Below are 23,451 nucleotides of genomic sequence, written 5' to 3'. Positions count from 1 at the left end.
TGCCTTATGGTCAGAAGTCTGGCTCCCATCAGCTGTAGGAGACTACTGGAGTAATCTGAAATTCCTCAGGAAAAACGGGGTGCATTTCATATTCTAACCAGGAGACAGATTTTTTTAATGTGCTTCCTTACGCCTCTGCCCTATTCTGTGTGATGCACTGACTGCTAACAGTAGGATTGTTTCACATCAGTTTGCCCGCCCACAAATGTACATGACATGAAATAGTGCAATATGGGACTACAGACGACTTTCCTGAAATCTCTGGGATCTGAATGCTTCAGAGCGTATGTACCTACATGTAGAGCATGAAAACCTGGGACACAGGAAATGTTCAGCGAAAAAATTCTACTGGCCTTGTTGATGGTGAGGTCCCACTAGGCCTGGCAGAAACACTCATGGTAAGAGTCCAAGCAGTCTTCTTTTCAAGGATAAAGAGAGCACTAAACAGAAATGTACTTAGGACAATTTTTTCTTGCCAGCATGGCTGAGAAGAAAAACACAGAGGCAACTCTATGTAAATGGCCATTTGCAGTAATGGAGAGCACTGACTTTCTTACCTCTGTGGCTGAAGAACTGCCACCAAGGTCCCGGGAGACAAAAAGGTTGACAATGGGCCTACTTATTCGCTGAGTTGCCAAAATTAATGCCAAAGGCCACCAGAAACTCAGCATCTTCCTTATTGTAGCTTCTCCCTGCATACATAGGAAAAAATAAAAAAAAACCAAAGAATTGGCTTTGGAAAAAACATACAGAACTGAACCAAAAGCACAGAAAAAGGATTTTTGCTTTTCCCACCCACTGTCACTTTGGTATATTCATTTCAAGTGTTTTCAATAGCTAGGGCTTAAAATGTTATCACCCATGTTAGCAATACTGATTCCAAAGAAGCTGTGTCATGGATCTCAATAAATAATGCATAAGGTATCTATCTGAATAATTTGTTCTGGCTACTAGACAAAGATATCTGAACACCAATATGACATTTCAGGAAAAAGAGGAATTTTGAGATCTTCTTCTCTGCGAAATAAGGTGTCCACTTAGTTCATTCTGTGCTGTCTTACAGCACTAGAAGGAGAGAGCTCAGTGCAGAGGTGCTCAGTAGACAGGACATCAATACCACTTGAAGCATTGCCTTATGCGCATCATTGCTGGAATAGTTTCTACCATGTCTTTCTACATGAATTTTTTTTTCCCCTGCAGGACAGAGAGAGGAGGCCCTTCATGCACAGTGGCTTAATACAGTATTATAACACCAAAAGGAAGCCTAAAATTACTGAATTCAAAAGTGCTCAAAGTATTAAGCAAAGTATTAAAATGTACCCCCATTTCAGGCCCACTTCTGTCAGGAATGACATCATGTATGTTCCTGTAGTATCCGAGGCATAACGTGGTACACCGGACAAGTGCTCCCATGTATAAAGACAAGATCGGGATAAGGAGAGGCTCCCTGCACTCCAAGTGACTGTGAAGCAAAATGGCTACAAAAACAACCTGTAGGGCAAACAAATTCATGATTAGTAATTTGTCTGATTCTTCAGGGCCAACATATCTTCTGTCTGACTCCAAGCTAGTCCATCTGAACCAACAACCATGCGTGACTACAGTATCTGACTTCAAGCTTGTGGCACTTAGAAACTTTAGTCAGGACCCTCCCTGCATTCGGTCATACAAATAGGAAGAACAAGAGCTAAGAGCATACAGAAGCTCTATTAAACAGTCCCTGAAGGTATGGGCAGGTGCCAGACTGGGAACCATAAACAGGAGAAGGTTAGCATGAAAGTCTGGCAAGGTCTGTCAGCAAGCATGTGGCTGAGTGTCCCCCTTCCCAGGAGAATGTGCTATTCTGATACTCACTGCGGCTGGAGACATGCTTCTAGGGTCAGCTTCTAAACCCTACTTTTTTTTGGAGGGGCGAGGGGGCAGTGGCAATCAAAAAGCTAGATGTTTGGAAGTATTCACTTCAGCATTTAGAAGCAGGAAGTCTTTTGTCATCCTAATTTTCTACTTTTTTGAGTGAAATTTCAGTATTTCATCATTTTCTCTTCAGCTAAGTGCCCCATTGATGTAACTGAAATGGAAATTTTTGGGCTAATGAACAGCTCATAATTCAGTCTCATAAGATTAAATGCACAATGCAGAAAATGCGAAGGAATTTATTAATATGATACTATTCTCTTCTGTTAAGTACAGAACTGATGGTGTGGCTGTTACATTCTAAATGTCTGTGGATGGGGGGGACAACGGGGAACGAAACTGTGTTTCGTTCTGTGAACGGCAGAATCAAGGACAACCCTGCCAGGACATGCTGGCAAGTGAGTGACAAGAAATACAAAACACATTGTTCAGGGGCAGGTTCTCTCCTTCACTGTTAGAGCTCAAGAAATACTCGAATTGTTTTGCAGTAAACAGAGGCAAAGTCAGCCACAAAAAGTGTGTATATGAAGCTACGCAAGGAGAATTAGCCACTGCCTGTGCACCTATTGCTTGTGTAAGGAGCAAATGTAGGTGTAGGGAATTACGGGGGCGTGGAGAATCACAACTTTTTGTCTACCAGATTTGCTCTTGCTCTGTGCGCTATTTTGTTGAGAGAAGATGACAGGTGTCTTATTCTTCACAACGCCTGGCACCCCACTCACCAACCACTGTGGAAAGGGCATGTGTACTGTGGCCAAAATAAGAATTTGTTTCTGTATTTAGCTGTATGTGACCTGACATGCATCTAGGGTCAGCAAACTTTGTAGGACAAAGAGCAGATCCTGAGAGTTAAGGTCATTTACAGTAATTGGTATTATCTTCAGGGATTTAGTACGGTACTGTAGAGAGGCAGACCTGCCAAACATAGAATAGCAGCTGACTGAATGGTTCAACTTGCTTTATGGTTTGCTCATATTTAGTGGGAGGAAAATGCTATGGAAAATTGAACTAAGTGCTGTTTACTTCATATTTCCTTTGATCTTTTACTGCTATTATCCTCTTTCTTACCCAGTCATTACACCATTCAGCTGGTAATGGGGCAGTACAGCAACTGTTTTACAGGTGCTGGGACTCTCCATTTCGTAATATTTTTATATCTGCTTTAAAAAGAGGGCTGTATATTGGTTCTTGGGTGCTACAACACTGCCCATCAGCAAGGTGTATGAATCTTGTTCTTTAAGCGTGTCTAGTACAAAGCAACAGGATATTTAACACCTCCCTCACAAAAGAAAATTCAAACAAGATTTGGTCTTCTCTGCATCACCCAGGGGCTGTCACCACAGATCCCTTCTGATGCAGTTCTGAGCCTTCACCTTTTGGACCAGTAACAAGAACGATGCCATACTGGCACTCAGAAGATGGCTTACACTACTGCATCGCACTGGATTAGGCAGCATGTGCAAAACTGACAGGTGAAGTGGAGAATCAAGCCTTCACTTCCCCACCTACAAGCCCCACTCATGATTTCAGTGAAACTGTGCGAAGCATGGGGCAGAATGCACACGGGGGAGAAAGGTCTCTTTCAAAGCACTCCATCAGCCTCAGGACTGGTAGAAGCCATCTGTTTCTTTGCCTCACCTCCTTTTTTCCCAGATGTACACATTTATATATAGCTTGTTTCTCAGCCATTCTGAAACAGGTGGAGTTGCTGGAAGACATGTCCCTACCCCAAATAATCCTGGTTCCCGTCTCCTGACATTGCTTTGGGATTGACTTGATCCAGTCAAGTGAGACCAGTCAAAACCACAGCTGTCAGCAAACAGCATCGACACGATGGGGAAACAACCGGAGAACAGCACACAAGATTAATTCCTCTGCTGTGTTGTTTACGGTAGAGGGAGAAGACAGTCTCTGTACAAAAGAGTCTCTGCTTAGGAAAGCATCTAGTCTGTAACACAACAGAACCAGCGACTGCTAAGAGGAGTCGTTACCTGAGCTATGACATCTGAGATGGAGGCACATCCCACTAGGAAACTGTACTTGTGTTTCAGCAGAATCCCAGCATGGGTCCATGCCTGAAAAAAGGCAAAGAAGAGTTTGGGAAGTGATTATGATATTTGTGAAAGATTTCAGCTCCCAGAATGCTGTTTTCTCATTGTTACATTGTACACAAACAACTTACAAAGCTCTTTTCCGCCAGCAGTACCTGGTGTGAACCTGGGCACGTGTTAAGCCAGTAATGCAGAGAAAGCACTGCTGCATTCAGTTCCTTATTGCCATGGCTGACATGGAGAATGGGAATAATTTAACAGACTGTATAGAAATTTCTGAGCAGATCTCATAAAAAACTGCCCCCTCTTCATAAAACAGATGCTGCACAGGATGGATTATCATAGAATCATAGAACGGTTCGGGTTAGAAGGGACCTTAAAGATCATCTAGTTCCAACCCCCCTGCCATGGGCAGGGACACCTCATACTAAATAATCTGAAGGAAAAAGTGTTTCTTCCCATTCACCAGCTGGATGCACCTCTGACGTGTAATATTCATTGGCCCACTGAGTTATACTGAGTCCTGTCTGGAAAAGAAAACTTAATGATCCAACTTCTTTTTATTGTCAGCTACTGTTTCAAGCAGACAAATGTTAGAGAAAGTGGTGGAGGCAGGTCATGAGAAGGTTATCCTTTACCAGTTTTACACAGAAGTAAAGGCATTAAAGAGATCTGCCACATTTTTATGTTGTGCAGGCCACAAGCAGTGAGCCTGGAGATCTGGGAAGCAGCAGCCCATGCCATGTGTGGCTCTCTTGCCCAAGCATTTCAGATACACTGGACTTAGCTGTGCTTGCAAAAATTGATGGTAAGAAATACCTTTTCAAGAAATTTGCTTTGAGAAAACGAGCCTGTTCCTTGTGAGCTCTGCAGGTGATCTGGGAATGCAAGGCAAATCCAACTCTTTCACTACAAATTGGAATGAGACAACACAGACAAATGGTGCAGCTCATCAGAAGATGACCAGTGCTTTCCATCCTGCGCATACTCTAACAAGGCAGCTGACATTCTTCACATTTGTCATGATCTCTGGATGTTCAAAGTCCACCCAGATGCTTTTTCCAGGTAGCAGGAGATGATGTGTCCAGGTATATCCAGAGCTACTGCTTGCAAAGGACACACCTTCCTTCTGCACACCTCCAGCTTCCCATCAGGTAACAGACTTTGCAAACTAAGGTCACAAAAAGCCCCAACCCCAAAACCCATTCATATTAAAATTCAGTTCTGATTCAGGCACTCACCATGGCATCCATAAAAGGGAAGGCAGCAAGATAAAGGAAGGCCCTCCGAGTTTTACTTCCCACTGATTCATCCACATGGTGCAGCTTATTAATAATGTAATACCCCAAATCGCTATACGCTGTAGAGACAAAAGAATAGAAATGAATAATAAAGGTTACGTATAGACTCTGGGTAAGATACTCAGAAGTACCTGAAAGACTGTGACATCTAGGAGCTCAGACACGCATCCACTTAGCAAACAGCTGCAGGGGCTTCCAGATATTACAGCCTCACCAGCTGCTGTTTATGAGTAAGGAGTTCTCTCGTGGTTCTTTTTCAAGTAACCTTTAGCAGAGGAGTGATAACAAATGGCTGGGTTGGGAGACGGGTATAGTAAGTGCCACATCTGTTTGCTAAATGAACACACTGGTACTCCAGAAAATCTACTGCTCTTTCATTAACTCAAGGCTTTTTGTCTGAAAAGCTGCTTTCACCATGCATTGAGTATTTCATGGGCTGTAGGACTTTATAAATGCTGAAACCATCTACTGGCACTGCATTCTCATGATGTTACCTGTAAATCTGCCCAAAGCTGTAAAAGGATACTATGAATTGCATACAACATCAATCACACTCATTATGCCTCTCCCTTACTCCACCTAATGACCACCTCTGCTGGGACCTGTCAGGGCACTGCGCAGTTCACTGTACAGTCTCTGGGTAGCCTCGACCAGCGTTCATTTCCTTCCTTATACAGAGCCGGTATCTCAGGAGCCACAAGCCAGAAAAGGGCACTGCTAGAAATCGTGGGCTTGCCACTTCTGATTGCCAGTATGTTATTTTGTCGTCCTGTTTCAACCCCAGACAGGAATTTTTAGTGTTGGGCAACATGCCTCTTGCCAGGTTCTCTCTTCCCAAGGTGTTGGGTTGAAGACAGCACAAATGCAGGGACTTACCACACAGAATCACAGAACCACAGAATGGCAGGGGTTGGAAGGGACCTTCAGAGATGATCTAGTCCAACCCCCCTGCCAGAGCAGGTTCACCTAGAGCAGGCTGGACAGGAACACATCCAGGTGTGTTTTGAGTATCTCCAGAGGAGACTCCACAACCTCTCTGGGCAGCCTGTTCCAGTGCTCTGGCAACCTCAAAGTAAAGAAGTTTTTCCTCATGTTGAGATGGCACTTCCTGTGTTCCAGCTTGTGTTGGTTGCCCCTTGTCCCGTCACCAGGCACTACTGAGAAGAGCCTGACCCCATCCTCTTGACACCCACCCTTTAGATATTTATAAGCATTGATAAGACGTCCCTCTAAAGAACTGCTTACATCTCTGTTAGTACCCACATTATCCAGCTGCTTTAGTAACCCCAGAGTCCTCCCCATGACCGGCAATAACGAAGAGTCAGCTATGACTGGAATCTCTGACCTATGGGGACTTAAATAATATGCACAGTTAAATAATCCAAATAGCTTTTAACCTTTTATAAACCGTGCTCTAGAACTGCTTATTATTATGTAGTTTCCTCTATATGCCTGTAAGAGCTGTTAAAAGAATGATTAGGTTGTAAAGTCAACCTCCCAACACAAGTAGCTGCAGAATTACTTGTGCCTGGGGAATCTTACTTCAGTTCTCTTCCACTTGTGGCTTTTCTAAAATAATTATTCCAAATGTGAACATCTATCTGATTTTGAATTTATAATAACTCTATTATCGTTGTACAGACCTTCATTAGAGTAGTTCAGTAAAGTCATTCTTTTCATGCATGCAGGTCACACAATTGGATTGACAAATGCTAACACTAGTTTTTCAATCTTTTTAGCCTAAAACTAACTTTTATAACTCATAAACAGTGTTTGGAAGCAACTAAAGAGGCGTTTAAGTCATCATTGTTTTCTGATGGCTTAGAGATACAGGAGTTAAATGTTTAACAGGACTGAAAGGACTTTTAAAGTCCGAACAAGGCAGAGTAAACAAGGTAGCAAAAAAGAAGGTGGTATTACAGCAAAGAAGGTGGTATTACAGCACTGGGAACAGGCACGAGCCTCATTCCAGATAACCGGCACTGCCCCAAAGATGCTAAAATGTTAAAGACTCCCTTTCCCTATGCTGTTCCCTATCTATATGTCTTTCATTTGAATTATGAGAGACTCACAACTTCTCAGTTCACCCAGTAATCCCCAAGTTTCTTAGCTATCCTCCTAAAGCACTCCCAGCCTTGTTTCCTTTTGAAAGGGATTAGGGAAAATCCTTAGAACAGGATTCCAACCTCTCCCCAGAGCAGGGAGGCTGGTTTAGTTCTTTAAGTGTCTGCGTGCTTGTTGCAGTCCAGCCATACATCCCGCACGGCCTCTTTTTGGTTTTGCACAAATATCCATACATCAGTTTTTGCTCAGTATTTTGAAAACTCTCTGTTATGCATGGATTTTTGTATGGTGAATCCTTGTGGAAAACTGCTTTTATGGCAGGGCAGTACATGGATGTTTCTGAATCGACTTATTTGAATGAAGGAGAAGAAGTTTGGAAGGCATGTGAGGCAAGCCGCCTGTGAGGGTCTGATTCATTAAGCTGTCTCTTTGGTTCCATTGAAATTGCTTAACACTTCTGCACAAAAACTTAAAAACTGCTGCAGGAAGCACAGCCGTATAACTCCCCACATGGGGACTGACGGAATCAAGAGTCCAGGTTGCTGAGAAACCCGCTCCTGTGGAGAGGCCTCCACCAGCAGTGCAGTACGGGGGAGACAGCACGCTGCAGAAGTCACCCTCAGTGCTCTCCATGTGCTTCACCATTTGGGCTTCTCCCGTTTTAAAGGAAACTCTTAAACTGTTTAGAAAGTGCATAATAAGTAACTTTTTTGGCTCTAGAATCCATTAAGATGTTTAAATTCTTTTTTTTTTTCAGTTTACTATCACAGAAAAATTACAGAATCAGAGGGTACAGAGGCTGAACTACACTTGTGAACTACACAACTACTACACTTGTAGGGACAGTTCACCACAGGGTTGTAGTTTATTGGCAGGACACTCTCAAGGGACTTACACCACCACACTCCACAGCACCACATTTTTAAGATTTGTAGGGAGATTAGTGCTGTGCTCTGTAAACTGTAAGTTTGTTTTTCCTCCTTATCCAAAAAAGCCTAACTGCATTTTTAAATGTGATTTTGATTTTGTAATTGTAATGTCTAAACTTAAAAGATAGTTTTAAAATAGTCAACTATTTTCTTCCCCATGTCAGTGAAAGCACACAATCACTTTTGCTGATGTCACTGAATGCTTCCATCCTCAGAAAGAAGGACTCAGCAAGCTGAGATTTACTGACAAATATACAGGCATGTGTCTCTGAGCTGTGAATAAAGCAATTGCTGATGCAATTAGAACTTAACCTTGGCCAACCTTACAAACTTATTATGAATCACGGCACAAAATTAATAACAGAGCTGAAGAGTATTATATGAAGCTAAAGCAGATGGCTCGTCCCATTCCTTGCATCATTTCATCCAAACCAGAGAAGTCCAACCCCAAGACAAGCTGCCTGTTTGCTCTCCTCTAATACCTCATTTATTTTGATATGTCTATGGATTAGTCTTGCTACAGCATTTAAGCAGGAATTCTTGTTTTTTTCTTTTCCAGTTGAGTTTTAAGACCCAGAAGGCTAAGCAATGACAATGAAACACTGCATACCTAATTGGATCTCCACTTCCTTACACTAATTTCTCTAACAAGGCATTTACTACCACATAAACTTCATACATTCTTGAAACAACTAAACACGCTCTTAATGATGCCAGCAGTCTCAAACAAATAGCTGTACCGTAGTCATTTTGGAGCTGTCTACTGCCCAGCATGTTATACTCACATCATAAAGAAAACAAAAAGAAACCCTTAGAGGAAGTGATACCATTTACTGCCAGACACAGAGCTACATACGTCAATATTAGCTTTACTAGAGGGGAAAAAAAATTCAAAAAAATGTTTTTGGGTTAAAGTGTGTTCTTTTTAGATGCATTCCATTTTCATACTTTGTTGCCAGTTTTAAAAATTAACTTGGAGACTTGAGAAGTAAAAGTCTCTTCTGCTGCTTGTCATAGAGATGTCTCACATGGCCAAAGCGGATGCTGGTCAGAATTTTGTTCAGCTAAGTGATTTGGGCAGACAGGAAAATGCCAATTTGCAAAAAAACCACCAAACCCCACCTCCTCCCCAAAACTGAATGGCAAATATTCATTTGAAGATGGCACAGGGTACATAGATTTCTTTATGTCTCTGATTAGCCTAAAAGTAGAAGCAAAAGCCTGTGTCCACCCTTGTAAAAGCCCAGATGATCAGAGTGTTTTAGGCTTTGTGATTTTTTTGCTTATAGTAATAAATGAATTAAAAAAAAAAAACAGCTTAGGAGCATCTTAATGCAGACTGATTAATGCAATCATCTTTTTCTGTGCTCAGCTCTACTTTCAAAATTGCATTAGTTGATTTTCCCAAATCTATCAATGACCAGTGGTCTTTGAAATCTCTTTAGGTAGGCTAAAATCTCCTAAGTCTCAAAATTAGCCTGTTTTAACTAAAAAATAATCATTGCTATCCTAAAACCCACAAATGCTTTGGTCATAGGCTTTCTTCCTTCTTCCTTTGCCCTGAATACCCTGCTGATAAGAAACTACCCCTGTTGTGGGGGAAAGGTTGGGGCAGCTGGGGAAGCGCATTACTGCTTTAGCAATGGCCATCTGAAGATGCTGAAGTAGGATGTATTTTTAATGAATAACATTTTGTCATCTTTTAGAAAGAAAAAAAACAAAAGCAAGACTGGATTATATTCTGAAATGTTTAATACAAGCCAGTAAGGTGGGCATGTCAGAACAAGACTGACTGGAAAAAATAGCACGGGTTGTCATAAACTACTCTGTAACTCCTAATCTGTAGAAAATTCCAGCAGTGTTACATTGGAAGTGGTGGGCTTACACCTATAGCTCACGTCTTATGCAGATCTTTCATGTATATGCAGAGACCACGCATGTGGGAAACTGAAAAAAGTCAGTGGAATTACTAGCAACTGCTAAAGATTTCCCCTGTGCAATCTGTGCGGGGAGTGACCCATGCCCGCTAGCCTATCAGCAAAAAACTGTCACAAAACAAATCACTTGCATGTCTTGACCATCCAGTCTGTTATAGGCTTGCCTGGTTACTAAAGTTACAACCTTTTTTTCCTGGTAATGAGAAATGATCCATCACGTAGTTTTTGATCAGGTGTAGTGGGCACCACTTAAGGAAGTCTGTTTAAGCAAAGAGGATATTTCCCCAAAGTCACTTCTGCCTTGTCATTTCCAGAACCTCAGAGAGCTGTGCAAAGTAATATTTATATGCAAAAGGAAATAAACTTTCTCAGTACACTATTTCTCAGTAAAGGAGTGAAGGGCTGAATGATGCTGTTTACTGTCAAAGAAAATGTGCATGTCTTTCATGACACTGGTTAGAGACCCACTTAGCACGGAGGGCATACCAGCAACACCATGAAATGCATTATGTTAGCATAATATTATATCAATGAATTCTCTCCTCTGTCAAGCTGGCAATTTTGTAAGATGCCAAAACCAGGTACAGACAGGCTTAGCATCTTGAATCCCTTCTCTTACAGCCCAAAATTCCCACCAAAAGCCAATCTCTGAAATAACGAGATGTTTTAGACCTGGCTACCTAGTGAACTGTCCACCTAACTGGTGGCAGTGGCTGTCCCCAAAATAGCACAAGGGAAGGAAGGCAGCATTCTATTTTCTATTTCCAGATTGCAACTGAAACAGCAAATGCAGGAATTGTGTACTGACCAAGGTTTGCAGCAGCATTGTTAAGTGGGACGAGAATATGGTTTCAAATCTCTTTGGTCAAGTCAACTCGTTTCTTGGGTCTCACTACTACCTGTACAGGGGAGTGATAGGAACTGTTGGTGAGGACTTTGCGGACGTTCATGGGAATGTGGTGGTGTGATAACTGGGGACCCAAAGCTTGCAACTGTGAGTTGGAGTGGTTTGACTCCCACAGAGGATTGCGTTGGCCCCTGTGGGGGAGCGGTAGTGGGGAGCTGGTGCTGAAGCAATGAAGCATGAGTCAAGTGGGTGAAACATTCTGTTTTGATATTTTAAATGCGTAGAGGCTGCTGTTTGTGAAGAGCTGTGCGCAGACTGCAAATAGTCTCTATCACAGTTGGAAATGTGGTGATTCATTGTGGTCACTGTGTTTCTACCACCACTTGTTTTCTTCCTTCTGACTTTCAGTACTCCTCCTTATTTCATTGGGCTTTTTGTTCCCTGTTCCTTCCTGGGCTGTGACAGTCTATGGCAGACAGTCATGTCATCTTCCTTAGCCCCATACACATGTGGAAGAAATTCAGTCCCCTGAGTGCTATTTGTTTCTGTTTTTCATCTGCCGAGCATCAGTAACCTGTATTTTTGTCTCCTGTAGATAGTCTGTGATAGGTTTGCAGCTGCTGGGGAGTAGCTGCAGGTCCTAGGAGGCTTCCTGTCTGTCACTGGACTCCTTCTCCTCCTCCTGCTAGGTAGGTTGCGCATCTGTGGGTCAGAGAAGAATAATCACGATTTGAAACATGCTCAAAGGAAACTTGGAACATAAAACTTGGCAACATCACCCAGGCAACTGGTGCTAGAATCTGACTAACTCTATTCTCTCGGGCGCTCTGCCAGTCTCTGCTGTGGCCTTTGCATATTTTCAGGCATAGACAAGTTAAAATACTAAAAAATATTTTGCAGTCTGCCACCATAAGCAGCCCAAAGATTGCATGAAGCCCTTTAATTCAGGACTTTAAAGCATGGTAAGTACAGTCTTCTTTTTTGTTTTTTTTTTCCCCAATATCTGCAAAGAGGGCATTTCAGAGGTTCTGAATCCAGCTGGGCTCTATTTCCAGGCAAAGGAAAGACACTTAGCTATCTTGGCATGTTTTTCAAATGGCTGCCTCAAACACCTCCCTTCAATAAAAGTCCCACATGGAAAATCCAGCTGTATCTTTCACCTGGAAATTTGATAGTTATACTTCAAATTTTCTTAGCATCTATCATAGCTTAAAATAAAATGTTGGATGACTAGAAAATATTTCTTTATCCAACTGACAAAGCCAAAAACTTCGACCAGCACTGGCAGGAAAACAAGTGAGCAACTAGAAGAGCTGCTCTGGGGGCTGAAGAAACATTCCAAGCAAAGAAAAATGAGAGCCAAACGTACAAATGGCCCAAAGTTTATAATCCTGACTCAATCAAGCAGCCTCAACTGTAAACATATTGAAGAAGTGAACAGTTGATACTGGTAATTAAATTAACTTGAATGCATGGATTCAGCTTATAAAATCAGAAACAGCTTATCCCTGGCACAGAGTTGCCACAGCTAGTGAGCCGTTACTGTAAGCATTTATTACGGCCACAACATACAGTAAAGGTAAGCAGCATAGGGCTGCCGTATCAGTGGTGGAGTAAGAGACATTAAGGTCAAACAAACTGGAGTGCTTGGGAGGCACATAAAGCTGGTGAATATAGCCCGCAGCCTGTTAAAGGTTAAGAGCAGGGGGCATTTGTATTTACCAGATGGCTCTTGTACCTACCTACTCGGCAGGAACTACCCACTGACCAGCAGCCCGTGCTGCTTTTGAGATACTAACAGCCTGATAATGAATGGTGTCTCACTTCCAGGACACTCCATAATTTCATGGCAATTCTGGATATTGCCATCACACTTGCGTTTCCCATCTTTCTGCGATGGAATGACCTCCTGTTGCTGGTCATCCACCTCAGTCCTACTGTCTGTCAACCAACACGTGCCTCTATAGGCTGCTGCGTTACCTCCCTCCTCCCATCCCTGAGAGCTCCCAGCTTTTAGGATTGTACCTGTCGAATACAATGCACCCTCCGCTTCTTCCTCCAGCATCTCCTATTCATCGTTGCTTGAGGTCCAGAAGCTTCAGCTTTGTGGAATGAGCCAGAAGGTGCAGGGAATCTGGTGCAGTTCTTGGAGGGGATGAAGTTAAAGTCTTCCAGGTCACATGCCTTTTTATTGTTGTGGTACTGGCTGATGCTTGGGTTGATACCACACTTCTCCAGGCTCTTAGGAACTGGCAAATCCTGTGGCTGCCTTACTTTTTATGTTCAGTTCATATCTGCTTGTGCATTTTCTTGGCTTCAGAGTTCACTCAGGGAGCTGGTCTCCATTTGGCATGAAGAGCTCTTATTCAACAGAAGTGGATGATGACTAGTACTAGTAAAGAGTAATACCTGATATTTCAATGAGGATGCTGGCACCTACTTGCTTAGAGTTTTGTACTGTGAGGTAAGTAGCAAAGGGATGAGTACAGAGGAAGTAACACTAACAATACCACTGAGTTCTGACCAACAGACCTACCAAGCACACCTTGAAGTCCTGCTAAACCCACTCAGGCAGATACTGCTAGTTGATCATCACTACCTAACTGTAAGCCTGAGCTACCAGCTTCATGCAACCTGTCAACCTTGCCAAAGTTTTGCTCACACACCTGACGGAAAGAGATCAATATCGCGTTGAGCCACCAGGCAAGCCCTGGAGGTGGAATCTGCCACTTAACAACCTGTTTAAAAAGTAATAAAAATTGTGTGGATGGGCATGATACCAGACCAAGAGATTTAATCTCTTTTGCATCTCCTGTTGCACTTTTACAACTGAAATCTTAAACTTACAGATTCATCAGTTTGAAGAACAGGCCAGGGAAGAAAATTAAAAGACATATTAATTAAACGTGAAGTGACCTTACCTATTAAGGTATGAAATATAGCAGCTACAGCGCCAGCCACAACCATGCACAAAACTGCTTTGGTCCTGTCTCGTTTGCTGTTCACAAACACCAGGCCTACATTTTTGAAGTCACTCATCGGACCCGTGAAGAACTTCATCAGGGAGTACGCCAGCCCATAGCTGGCCAGCATTTCCACAGCATCTTCCTTGACAGCAGCAATGCCCCTATTCAAAGCCTGTTGAAACACAGAAAGAGAAAATAATGTAGCACATGTGAAGTGTATAAAAAACAATGTTCTGCAGCCAATTTGTGAAGGAACAAGCAAGCTCCACTCTCATCGTTTTCATCCCAAGTTGGACCTTGTATCTCTGGGCTCAGCAGCAGTAACTTGTGACTTGTGACACCAACAACTTCATCATTTCACACGGACAGTAAGTGCAAGTAAAGTAGACTTGAAGATAAACTGTATTTTAGGTACTAAGGTAAATATCTATTTCTAAAGTATATAATGGAACTCCTGCTATACCAGAAGTCAGTTTCTTTCCTTTTTAGAGTAATTTTATGACCTGATAATAATCATGGATGATACAAGACCATTTAAATGCCACTTTGAGGCCTTAGCCCTGAACTGAACAAAGCACAGTCCCTGTAGGCCATTTGCACAGGTAAAAACTCTGACATTATTATATGCTGAAATTTCAGGAGCTCAAACTTTTTTTTCAGGGTAATGAGCTTTTCACTACATCCCATGTGGTTGTTGTGAATAGCTGATACTATCCTATGATGTTTATTTTGAAACTAGGCCAAATATGCACATGACTAAACATATCTGTTCTCCTTTCATGTATTTCACAAGGTCCTGATCCTATATTTATTTATATCTCCTTGTAGCATATTTGAAAAGAATAAAGCACATATATTTCAAGACATATTAAGGTTCAACCAACCTACTAATTCATTCTAGGTCTGTATTTAGGAAATATCTGCCAGTGAATCACTGAGAATTAGATGGATTATTTTTATAACTAAGGTGAACCATAGAAAAAATGTGTAACTGCTTCAGATTCCAGTTTGCACCAAAATGCTTCTAAAATATTGAATAAAAATGACAGAATGACAAATTTTATCTGCAGTGTGACAGCATCAATCATCTGATACACTCAGCAAACTGTTAAAACAAGATTTGATTCAAAAAGCATGAAGGATGGAATACAACTTGTTTTCACAAGTATGTAGCTCCTACGGGTTACAGCTGATGTGTGCTGACAGGGCCATGGCAATGAGGCCAACCAGGAACATCTCTCCAAGCCACCCTCCAAATCTCAGTCTATCCACTTACACAGCAGTTCTAATACCACTTCTTCTGAATGAACAAACCAGGCAGAGTATCATCAGGTAATCTTGGTGAACCACTCCTGTTTCAAATGTAAGCTTAGACTTTATGTTGCTGTCTTTTGACTTTTTGTTTTCCCTTCCAAAGAGCATCTAAGCAAGCAATTCCCATTGCCTTTAAAAGAAACCGCATCCTCATAGCAGAAATGAGCACTTTTCCTGCCGTTCTTTTCTACTCTGTGAGATGTGCTTAGTTTTTGAAACTAAAGCTGCACTGTCAACATCATAGCAAAAAACTGTAGAAAATACCAACACCTCCATCCTTGATATCTGCCAAATCTCTCTCTTGCAATGTGCTCTGACCTGAACACCCGAGGCTCCAAATGCTTTCATCTGTCTTGCTCCAGTTTGCCCCTTCCTGAAAATACCATGTGTTAGATCTGGAATACCTGCAGCTGCTATATGCAACCTTTTCTGGGGTATAGATAATTCCATCTATTGCATCGATAAGAATTAAACTTATATTTAATCTGCAGATGCCAAAACCACTAGCGTGTGCATAAAACTGTACCCAATTTGTGGAAAAGACTGTGGCCTCTGAAAGGAATAGTCAAGTTTAGCTTTCTTTTGTGATGACGCTTGTGATGATGTAATTGATATAAAGGTGTATACAGAGTTATAATATTTTCATTTAAACTTTCTAAAGACACTGAATCTCCTTGTTGCTGTTGCCAATAATAAGCAAATATGCCATATAGAGGGTTCCTTGATCACTTTTCCCCCCTCTTTTCTTCTGTCAACAGTGAAGTATTTCTGGCAGCTTCAATTTAGAGAGAAACAGCTAAGCAATTTCAGGTAGTCTGGTTTAAAAGCTTCTCGTCACAAGTGCTTCCTTCCTGGTTTGGACAACTACTGAATACCAGAGTGTATGGACAATAGTAATCCACTTCTGACAAGGTCCCTGGCATAAACATGGCTTTAAGAAATCCCATTCTGTCAAGAGGCACAGCACTATGATCCCTCTACAGAGAGACAATCTTTGCTGAGCACAGTCCTCAAGCCAGTGAAACTAGCTCCATGTGACTTTGGCCCCGGGATAACTATGTTTTCCATCTAAGTAGGACAGAGAAAGACTTGAGCACTCCTCTTTCTCTCCCTCTCTGGTTTTACAGGCTGAACTCTGATCTCTTTTGTATGAACAAATGACAACCAAGTAGATCCTTCTGAGTAATTTTCCCCAGAGACGCACTGTGTACCAGGTAAGGTAAGCTGGCAAAATCCAAAAGGGACTTTTGTAAGAGGTATGCTGCCATTAATTTATACTCCTGTGGAACGGTTGGCTGACATGATGAAATACTCTAGAGGCTAGCCCTGAAAAAGCAATCCTCCTAAATGCTTCTTTGGAAAGATCCTTAGGAAATGAACAGTCAGTAGGGTTGCGTACAGATGGTTTACCTTCTGTAGCTTTCTTACTCCTTTTTCACTTTAAGATGACAATGCTTCTTCGTCCTCAACTTCCAAACACTATATGAGAACTTGTGTAGCTTTTCTACCCCATGTAGCTTAGAATATTTTTGCTACTGAAGCTGCTGATGTTTTATTTGATATCCTTAAATCCGTAAGAAATCCCAGATACTTGATAAAGCTGCTTTGGGTGCAATATGAAAGACACGGGCACTTGATCTTTCATGGCATGCCAGCCATGCAGTTGGTAATCTTCCAGTCTAATTTCCTGTTAGATTTCCAATTAAGTCTCTCATAAAGGAAGAAACATACAAACCAGGGCAAGGTCTCCATTTTTTTATCTGACACTATTTTGTAGACCTTTTGTGTGAACAAAAATCAATAACAAAACTTCATCAGTAGCATCCGTATTCCATGTTTGTTTCACGCATAACAGAGCGTATCTCTACAAAGATTTGTGTAGCTTGTCGACAAAATCACACAGAACTAGGCAGTAATAATAATAATAATGATAATAATCACAATACTTAATATAAGAAGTTAGCTTGATCATACATATTTCAGACGTCATCTTGCTTTCAGCTGACTTATTCACACCAAACTTGAAGGGAGAACTAGGAAATCCAGGTGCTGGATAGAAGGAAGACTATTGGTGATGGCACCTTCTCCTGAGTTTTTAATGAATAGCTAACCTAATATGGCAGTAGGTGAAACTGTCACAGTAAATGACTATTCATCAAACGTCACTAAAATAAAGTCACTGACATTGCTGACCCTTCTTTTAGAGATAACAGAAAAAAGCACACAATACTTCCAGGCTGAGAATGATCTGGTATGAACAGGTTAGCTGAAGTAAGTCACATTCCTAAAGCACTTCTCAAAAAGGCAGGCACCAAGATCTAGAGCTACTTCAATGCAATGTCTTCTATAACACATTATATTATCACTAGCAAGATTAAATCTTTGCTAGAGGACCCGGTAACAACGCCTTGAGCCCTTCTTTAGGAATAATTGTGTGCTGTCTCTAATGTTCCCTAAAATCAGAGAGGACTAGCATTTTTAAATTCCCATCCAGAAGATTCAAGTCTGAGCAATACCAAGTAATACACTTAATAACATTTCCAGCCAGTAACCACATCTTTACAATTGGGTACTGCAGCTGGCTTTATCCTCTTAGAAGGAATATATGAGACCTCTATCAAATTCCTAGGACATGCATAATGGATGAATGCAACAAACTTTTGCATGCATAGGCAGTGATTTAAAAAGCAACAGTTGTAAGAAAAATGTCAAGGGTCTAGCTTGTCCTGTTTTGCATGAGGTTTCAGCACTATTCACTAATGTTGGCAGGAAAAGGTTTGGTTCCAGTCTACAGCTACACACTTCTGTTGCCAAAAATTCAAAGTCCGTCTGTTAAGCTGGTTCTATAGTGTTTGACCATTTCTCACATGATCCTCCTCTCCTAAAGACTACTGGATGACTGATGGCTTATTTTGTATTGGATTAGACATATAAAAGCATAAAAAAATCCACTGAGAAAGCCACACCTATTGTATGCATTTCCTTCTGCTTTTAAAAAAGCTTTATTACCTATGTACTGCATAGAATTTCAATAGTCTATATCTAACTAGAAGAGCAGATTTTCTACTTCATTTGAAGTTAACTATTGACTATGCAGTCAATACCTGACCAGTGCACGTGTTTCAAATAAGAGCAAGTAAAATCCAAGAAATGTAATTCCTGTCAGTCCTCAATTTTGCTTATTCTGGAAGAGCAGACTGTGACCTAATGGAAGCTGTCACGTTCCTATAGCTTGTCTGAAGCTGGGATTCTGCCTGCTATGTTTTCAAGTCTGTTCTAGCTAGTTACCTACCTAAGGGTGACACCAAAACCCCGCTCAATTTGGCAGTAACGTGGCCAACTGTATATTCAGTTCAGCAAACATTTGTAACATGTTCCCCCTCCCTCTACATCTTTCTTCCTACCTGCCCTCCCCCAAGAAAACGGAAAAGCGCCAAAGTATCCAGTAAAAGAGCAAGCTGACGTAGGGGACAGTCTTTCAGTCTTTCTCCTGTGTCAAATAATCTCTCTCCTGATGATTGCTGGCTGAGTTTTCATTTACTAAATCCTGTCACATTGAAATCTTCAGTATCATATGTACCAGCTGGCCCTGGCTGTTCTGTCTCCTCCTCTGTCACCACTGCGGGAACTGCACTGCCAGAGAGACCCCTGATGGATCCGATGTTCTGTAAGCGTGGCATCATCAGACCGCTGTGTCGGTGCTACCTGAGCGTTATCCCATCTGCACCTCTGCTTCTGGCTGGGTTTCTCATAAAAGCAGGAAACCACTGGTAGGCAATTTGAGGGAAACAGCCAGTGCTCTGACACAGGTCTGTGTAAGCTTCCATGGATATAGACATAGAAGTGGGAGGAAATGGGGTAAAAATAGCACACACACATTGATCCTGGTGCAAGAAGATCGCCCAAAGATAGTATATGAAGAGATAGCCCTGAAGGGGTAGAGGGAGTCTGACCTTGTAGCTTGAAAATGATGACTGAGGAGTGTCTGTTGTTTTGGGCCTTTTTTGTTTTGTTTGGGGTTTTGTTTTGCAATGCTTTTACCCTAATTCAGTATCTCTAATTTTGAGCCAGCATCTGTTGTAGATCATGTGTCGGATGACTGAAATGCCATCTGAGGTCAATTCCTATTAGCCCGCTATTAAAATACTTGACTTCCCTCCTGGTCCTTTACTAAAGCTGGCTGTAAGAGAAACCCCGCAGGCTTTCCCTGCCCACAGCACTGCAAGTGCTGCCATCGGTTCAACCCACTAAAATAATCCCAGTCCCCAGCAAGAGACCACAGCCCCAAACTCCGTTCTGAAGGAAAAAGAGACGCCTGTCCTGAGAGAGGGACACCTAGAGACCCCCATGGTATGTGGCCTGTCTCTGGAGAGGCCATCCTTGGAAGAGCATTAGGACTGCCCTGAAAATGAGAGCTGAAGTTCTTCTGTCTCTTGCTGATTCCTAATTCAAAATCAACTGCAAATGCAGGGCAGGTGTCATGGCTTTATCTTAAATAAAAAGTTAGTGTACAAAATTTCAATCAAATTTACTCTGTCTCCTTAAGTAAGGAGAACATGGCCTAGAAGAAAGCCCATATACCCTGTGAAACAAAAACCAAGCCATGAAGACTAGAATGCAATCAGTAACAATTTTTTTCCCCATTCACCCTCCTGAGCAGCAATGAAAAGCAAGAATGAACACTTTTGCCAGATTCCTACTCTTATCTGAAATGCCTGCTACTCTGTGACTGTGATCACGCTCCCACTTTCCCACTCACTATCCAATGTCAAGGCTGTATGAACGTGTGTCCTGGGAGAAGTTTAAATAAAGACTCTAAATCCAAAATAACATAATTTTAGAGCACTCACAGCTTTTACTTGACCTGGGATACATCAGGCAACAGCACTTTTTACAGGCACAGCCAGGAGGCGTATGAATAACTAGAGCAGCAGTGGCAACAGTGAAGTCGGTGAAAATGGGAAACCCTTCCCACTGCAAGAACTAAGGCAGAGGAGGACATGTTGGGGAGCTGGAAGAGTAGCTACGGCACACTACCCCGGTGCACCTACTGCCTGTGAGTAGATTTAGGCGCAACAACCCGCACAACAAGACAGAGAATAATACAAAAAACCACAGGGGGCTGCAGAAGATAATGGTGCAGGACCATGAGAAAGAATCCAGACTCAGTGAAGCCAAAACATGCCTCATCTAAAACTATGTTTGACAAAGTGCCAGAATATTTACGACAGGGAGCAATCTTGGAGGGGTGAATCAGTCGCTGCAGATGGTCGCCTCTCTGGGGAACGTGAAGAACACTGATCCCAAAGCCAAGAGAGCTACGAGCCATGACACTGGGAAGCCCTTCAGGATGTATTCCCCAGGTAGTATTGAATGGGAATGGCTGACACCTGCATGAAGGAGACCTAAACCACTGCCATTTCCACAGATGGCTGTTGAGAAACCTGTCCCCTGAGGTGAGACAACCACTAACTTTGGCCTTTTTTTAGGCAAGCAGTGCTTGTAGGGGCATAGGACAGAAGCAAAATCAACATGTTAGAGATATTCCCTGCCATTATGGCTGGTATCCTCTGGCTGATGCTAATGAACTGCCCAAAATATATCTAAGGTGAAACTCGAATGGGAATGCTTTGTTCTCAAAGTATTCCAGCTTCCCTTGGAGCTCATCCACAAAGGTGAGAAGTATTTGTGATTATGTTACAGAAGTATGGCTAACTCCAGGCTGAGTTTATTTATCTTCAGATCTCTTTCACGTGGAGGCCAGAGACTCATTTTCTCTCAAAAACTATTTCTGTTTCTAAGTCTATGAGCATGGACTAATAAAACTGAGACATAAATTGAGACACATAAAACTAGGAGAAGGTTGGCTCCCTGTCTCTTCAAAATGCCCCGTGGAATAGCTATCATTTCTTCACCAAATTCCATTTTGATTACTTTTAAGTGGTAGAAAGCACTGGGGAGAACACAAATGCATATCACATGTATCTACGCACAAAGAATATTTGCCTTAATCACAAGTGATACAGTATCTGCAGCAGTGCTCTTTTTATTTTTAATTTCTCACAGAAACAGGCTCTGTTCTCTTCCTCACGTTATACCCCCAAAGTAAAAAGTAAGCTGATTTACTATCAGTTGCATATTTCATAAAATCACATTTTCTCATGTTTATAAATTAAATTTCTGCAAGGACTGTTATAAGACTTGCTTGTATGCACACAGCAAATCTAATCTACACAGGTCCCTTACCTGTCAGTGTCTCACAACTCTGGCATATTGCCTTTTTATTAGCATTAACTCCATCTCCGCTGAAATACTCCTTGTGTCTCTCTCCTCCTGAAATGGAGATTGCCACTTTCTCCTTGATCACACCTTCTCACTAAGCTCCAAAGCGCACAGACAGGTTTGGGTTGGAAGGGGCCCTGGGGGCCAGCTTAAAGCACTGCCCCAAGCTGAACATCTGGGAGATGTTGTGGAGGAGACCCCACACCTTCCCTGGGCAACCACCCCGAGAGACCGTCCTCACCCTGAACCTTAACATGAAACCAGAACTGGCATCTGAAGATCCATGGCCATCTACTTTGCACACTAAAACACACTCTCCTGCCAGCGAAGGCCACGCTGCCGACATTGGTCTGAATCTCCATTTCTCACATTTCCCCCTCCTCTCCTGAAGGATCTTTTGTTTCATTGCTCTGTACCACTTCTCCTTGCTGCTCCAAAGGCCTGCTCTCTACCACTTCTCCTCGCTTTCGCCAAAGATCTTGTCCTTGACAATAAGTGACCTATATTTTCACCTCACGGCAAGAAATTACTTAGCTCCGCTTGCCTTCCAATTTTCACCCTTCCTGTTCTGCTGTTATTGGCTTTTTCATAGATATAACTTACAGCAGAACAGTACTTTTCAGTAATTTTGATATTGTATTTGTTTCTTTTGTATTTCTAAGTTCACGCATTTCATATGATGCTAGGTTCTTGCTTTCTCATTTTTTCACATATTATAAGTAGTTCTCTTAAGTGGTATTTTTTCACATAAGGTCACCTCGCATTCCCAATGACAAGGTCCTGTGTCTAGTGTAAGTCTGTTTTTCCCACTTAAAAACATCAGCCTAGGCAAAGACCCAAATTAAAAAAAAAAAAAAAATTAATCCAAGCAAATAGTTTTGCCAATTGCAAGAATAGGAGAAATTAATGGGGTGTGTCCCTGGCTATGTAGATTTTTTTAAACTATTTTCCTTAAACCTTTCATGTTAAAAAAAATCTTAATGCGTGCAGCATTTGGTGAAAACTTCTGATATGTGGCACAGCCTATCAAAAGCGCCTTTAAAACAGATCAAAACTTGGCCAAGCATCTGCAAAGTATGAGTTGCCCATATTCAGTAGAACTTGTTAAACTACTTTAACTGCACTGAAATCTTGTCTATATTTCAGCGGTGCCAAGTGTGCTCCTGGGCATTAAGCTTTGAGCCACACAACAGAGACCGTATAGGTTCAAATCCTTAAGGTACCAGGAGACAAGGAAACACTACCTGTACCATTAGCTCAAAGCAAAAGGGAAAGCATTTCTCCTTCCATGGACTGAAGTTGCAGTAACCTACTAAGACTTCTTTCTCTCAGGAATTGTGAGGTGGTTTATTCTCCTATCTTGGCTCTTGTGGAAAGGACCCTGGAGGCCTGTAAAGACCCTGGAGATCTGTAACATTTACTTTTATTGCTTCAGCTCGCTTATTTCTGAGCACTTTGTTAGTGATTAAGATCCCATGTTCTCCTACTTGGAAGACAAATAATTTGCATTTCCTCTCAATTGTCTTTCCATGTGGAATTTAAGGGATGTAATAATTATACTCAGCAAACGTGGCAAGAGCCAACAATCAAATTCAAGGCTGTCAATACTGCAGCAAAATATTTTAGTATCATTGCATGTACTATCCTACCACTTCATGGCTCCTCTAGAGATTACCCTACTGGTGCTATCGTTTAGAGTTACTAATTTTGCCACAGCCAGAACTGGTAGTCAGCTGGGAGGAGTGGGCTACTTTGTTGGAGTGTGGCCACACAAACAGGTGTTTTGGGGTTTGGTGTAATAAAGAAGTGGAAGCCTCCCAAGATGGGTGTCTCTCTTAGTTCAGTG

The 23,451-nt window shown here is 42.0% G+C and overlaps 1 protein-coding gene across 1 annotated transcript in view; it reads right to left on the bottom strand.

Annotated features, from left to right (window-relative positions):
• Positions 1-23,451, bottom strand: part of ANKH (ANKH inorganic pyrophosphate transport regulator) — a 109,707-nt gene that overhangs the window by 37,423 nt on the left and 48,833 nt on the right. Inside the window, exons 2-6 of the mRNA XM_063326131.1 lie at positions 13,965-14,181; positions 5,207-5,325; positions 3,906-3,989; positions 1,321-1,491; positions 558-692 (exon numbers count right to left, since the gene is read on the bottom strand). Of these exons, the coding sequence (XP_063182201.1) occupies positions 558-692; positions 1,321-1,491; positions 3,906-3,989; positions 5,207-5,325; positions 13,965-14,181 (726 nt within the window). The remainder of the gene's footprint in view (positions 1-557; positions 693-1,320; positions 1,492-3,905; positions 3,990-5,206; positions 5,326-13,964; positions 14,182-23,451) is intronic.

Source organism: Chroicocephalus ridibundus, chromosome 2, assembly GCF_963924245.1.
Source record: "Chroicocephalus ridibundus chromosome 2, bChrRid1.1, whole genome shotgun sequence".
In the NCBI taxonomy this organism is placed as follows: Eukaryota; Metazoa; Chordata; class Aves; order Charadriiformes; family Laridae; genus Chroicocephalus; species Chroicocephalus ridibundus.
This window is presented reverse-complemented; position numbering and strand designations above follow the sequence as displayed.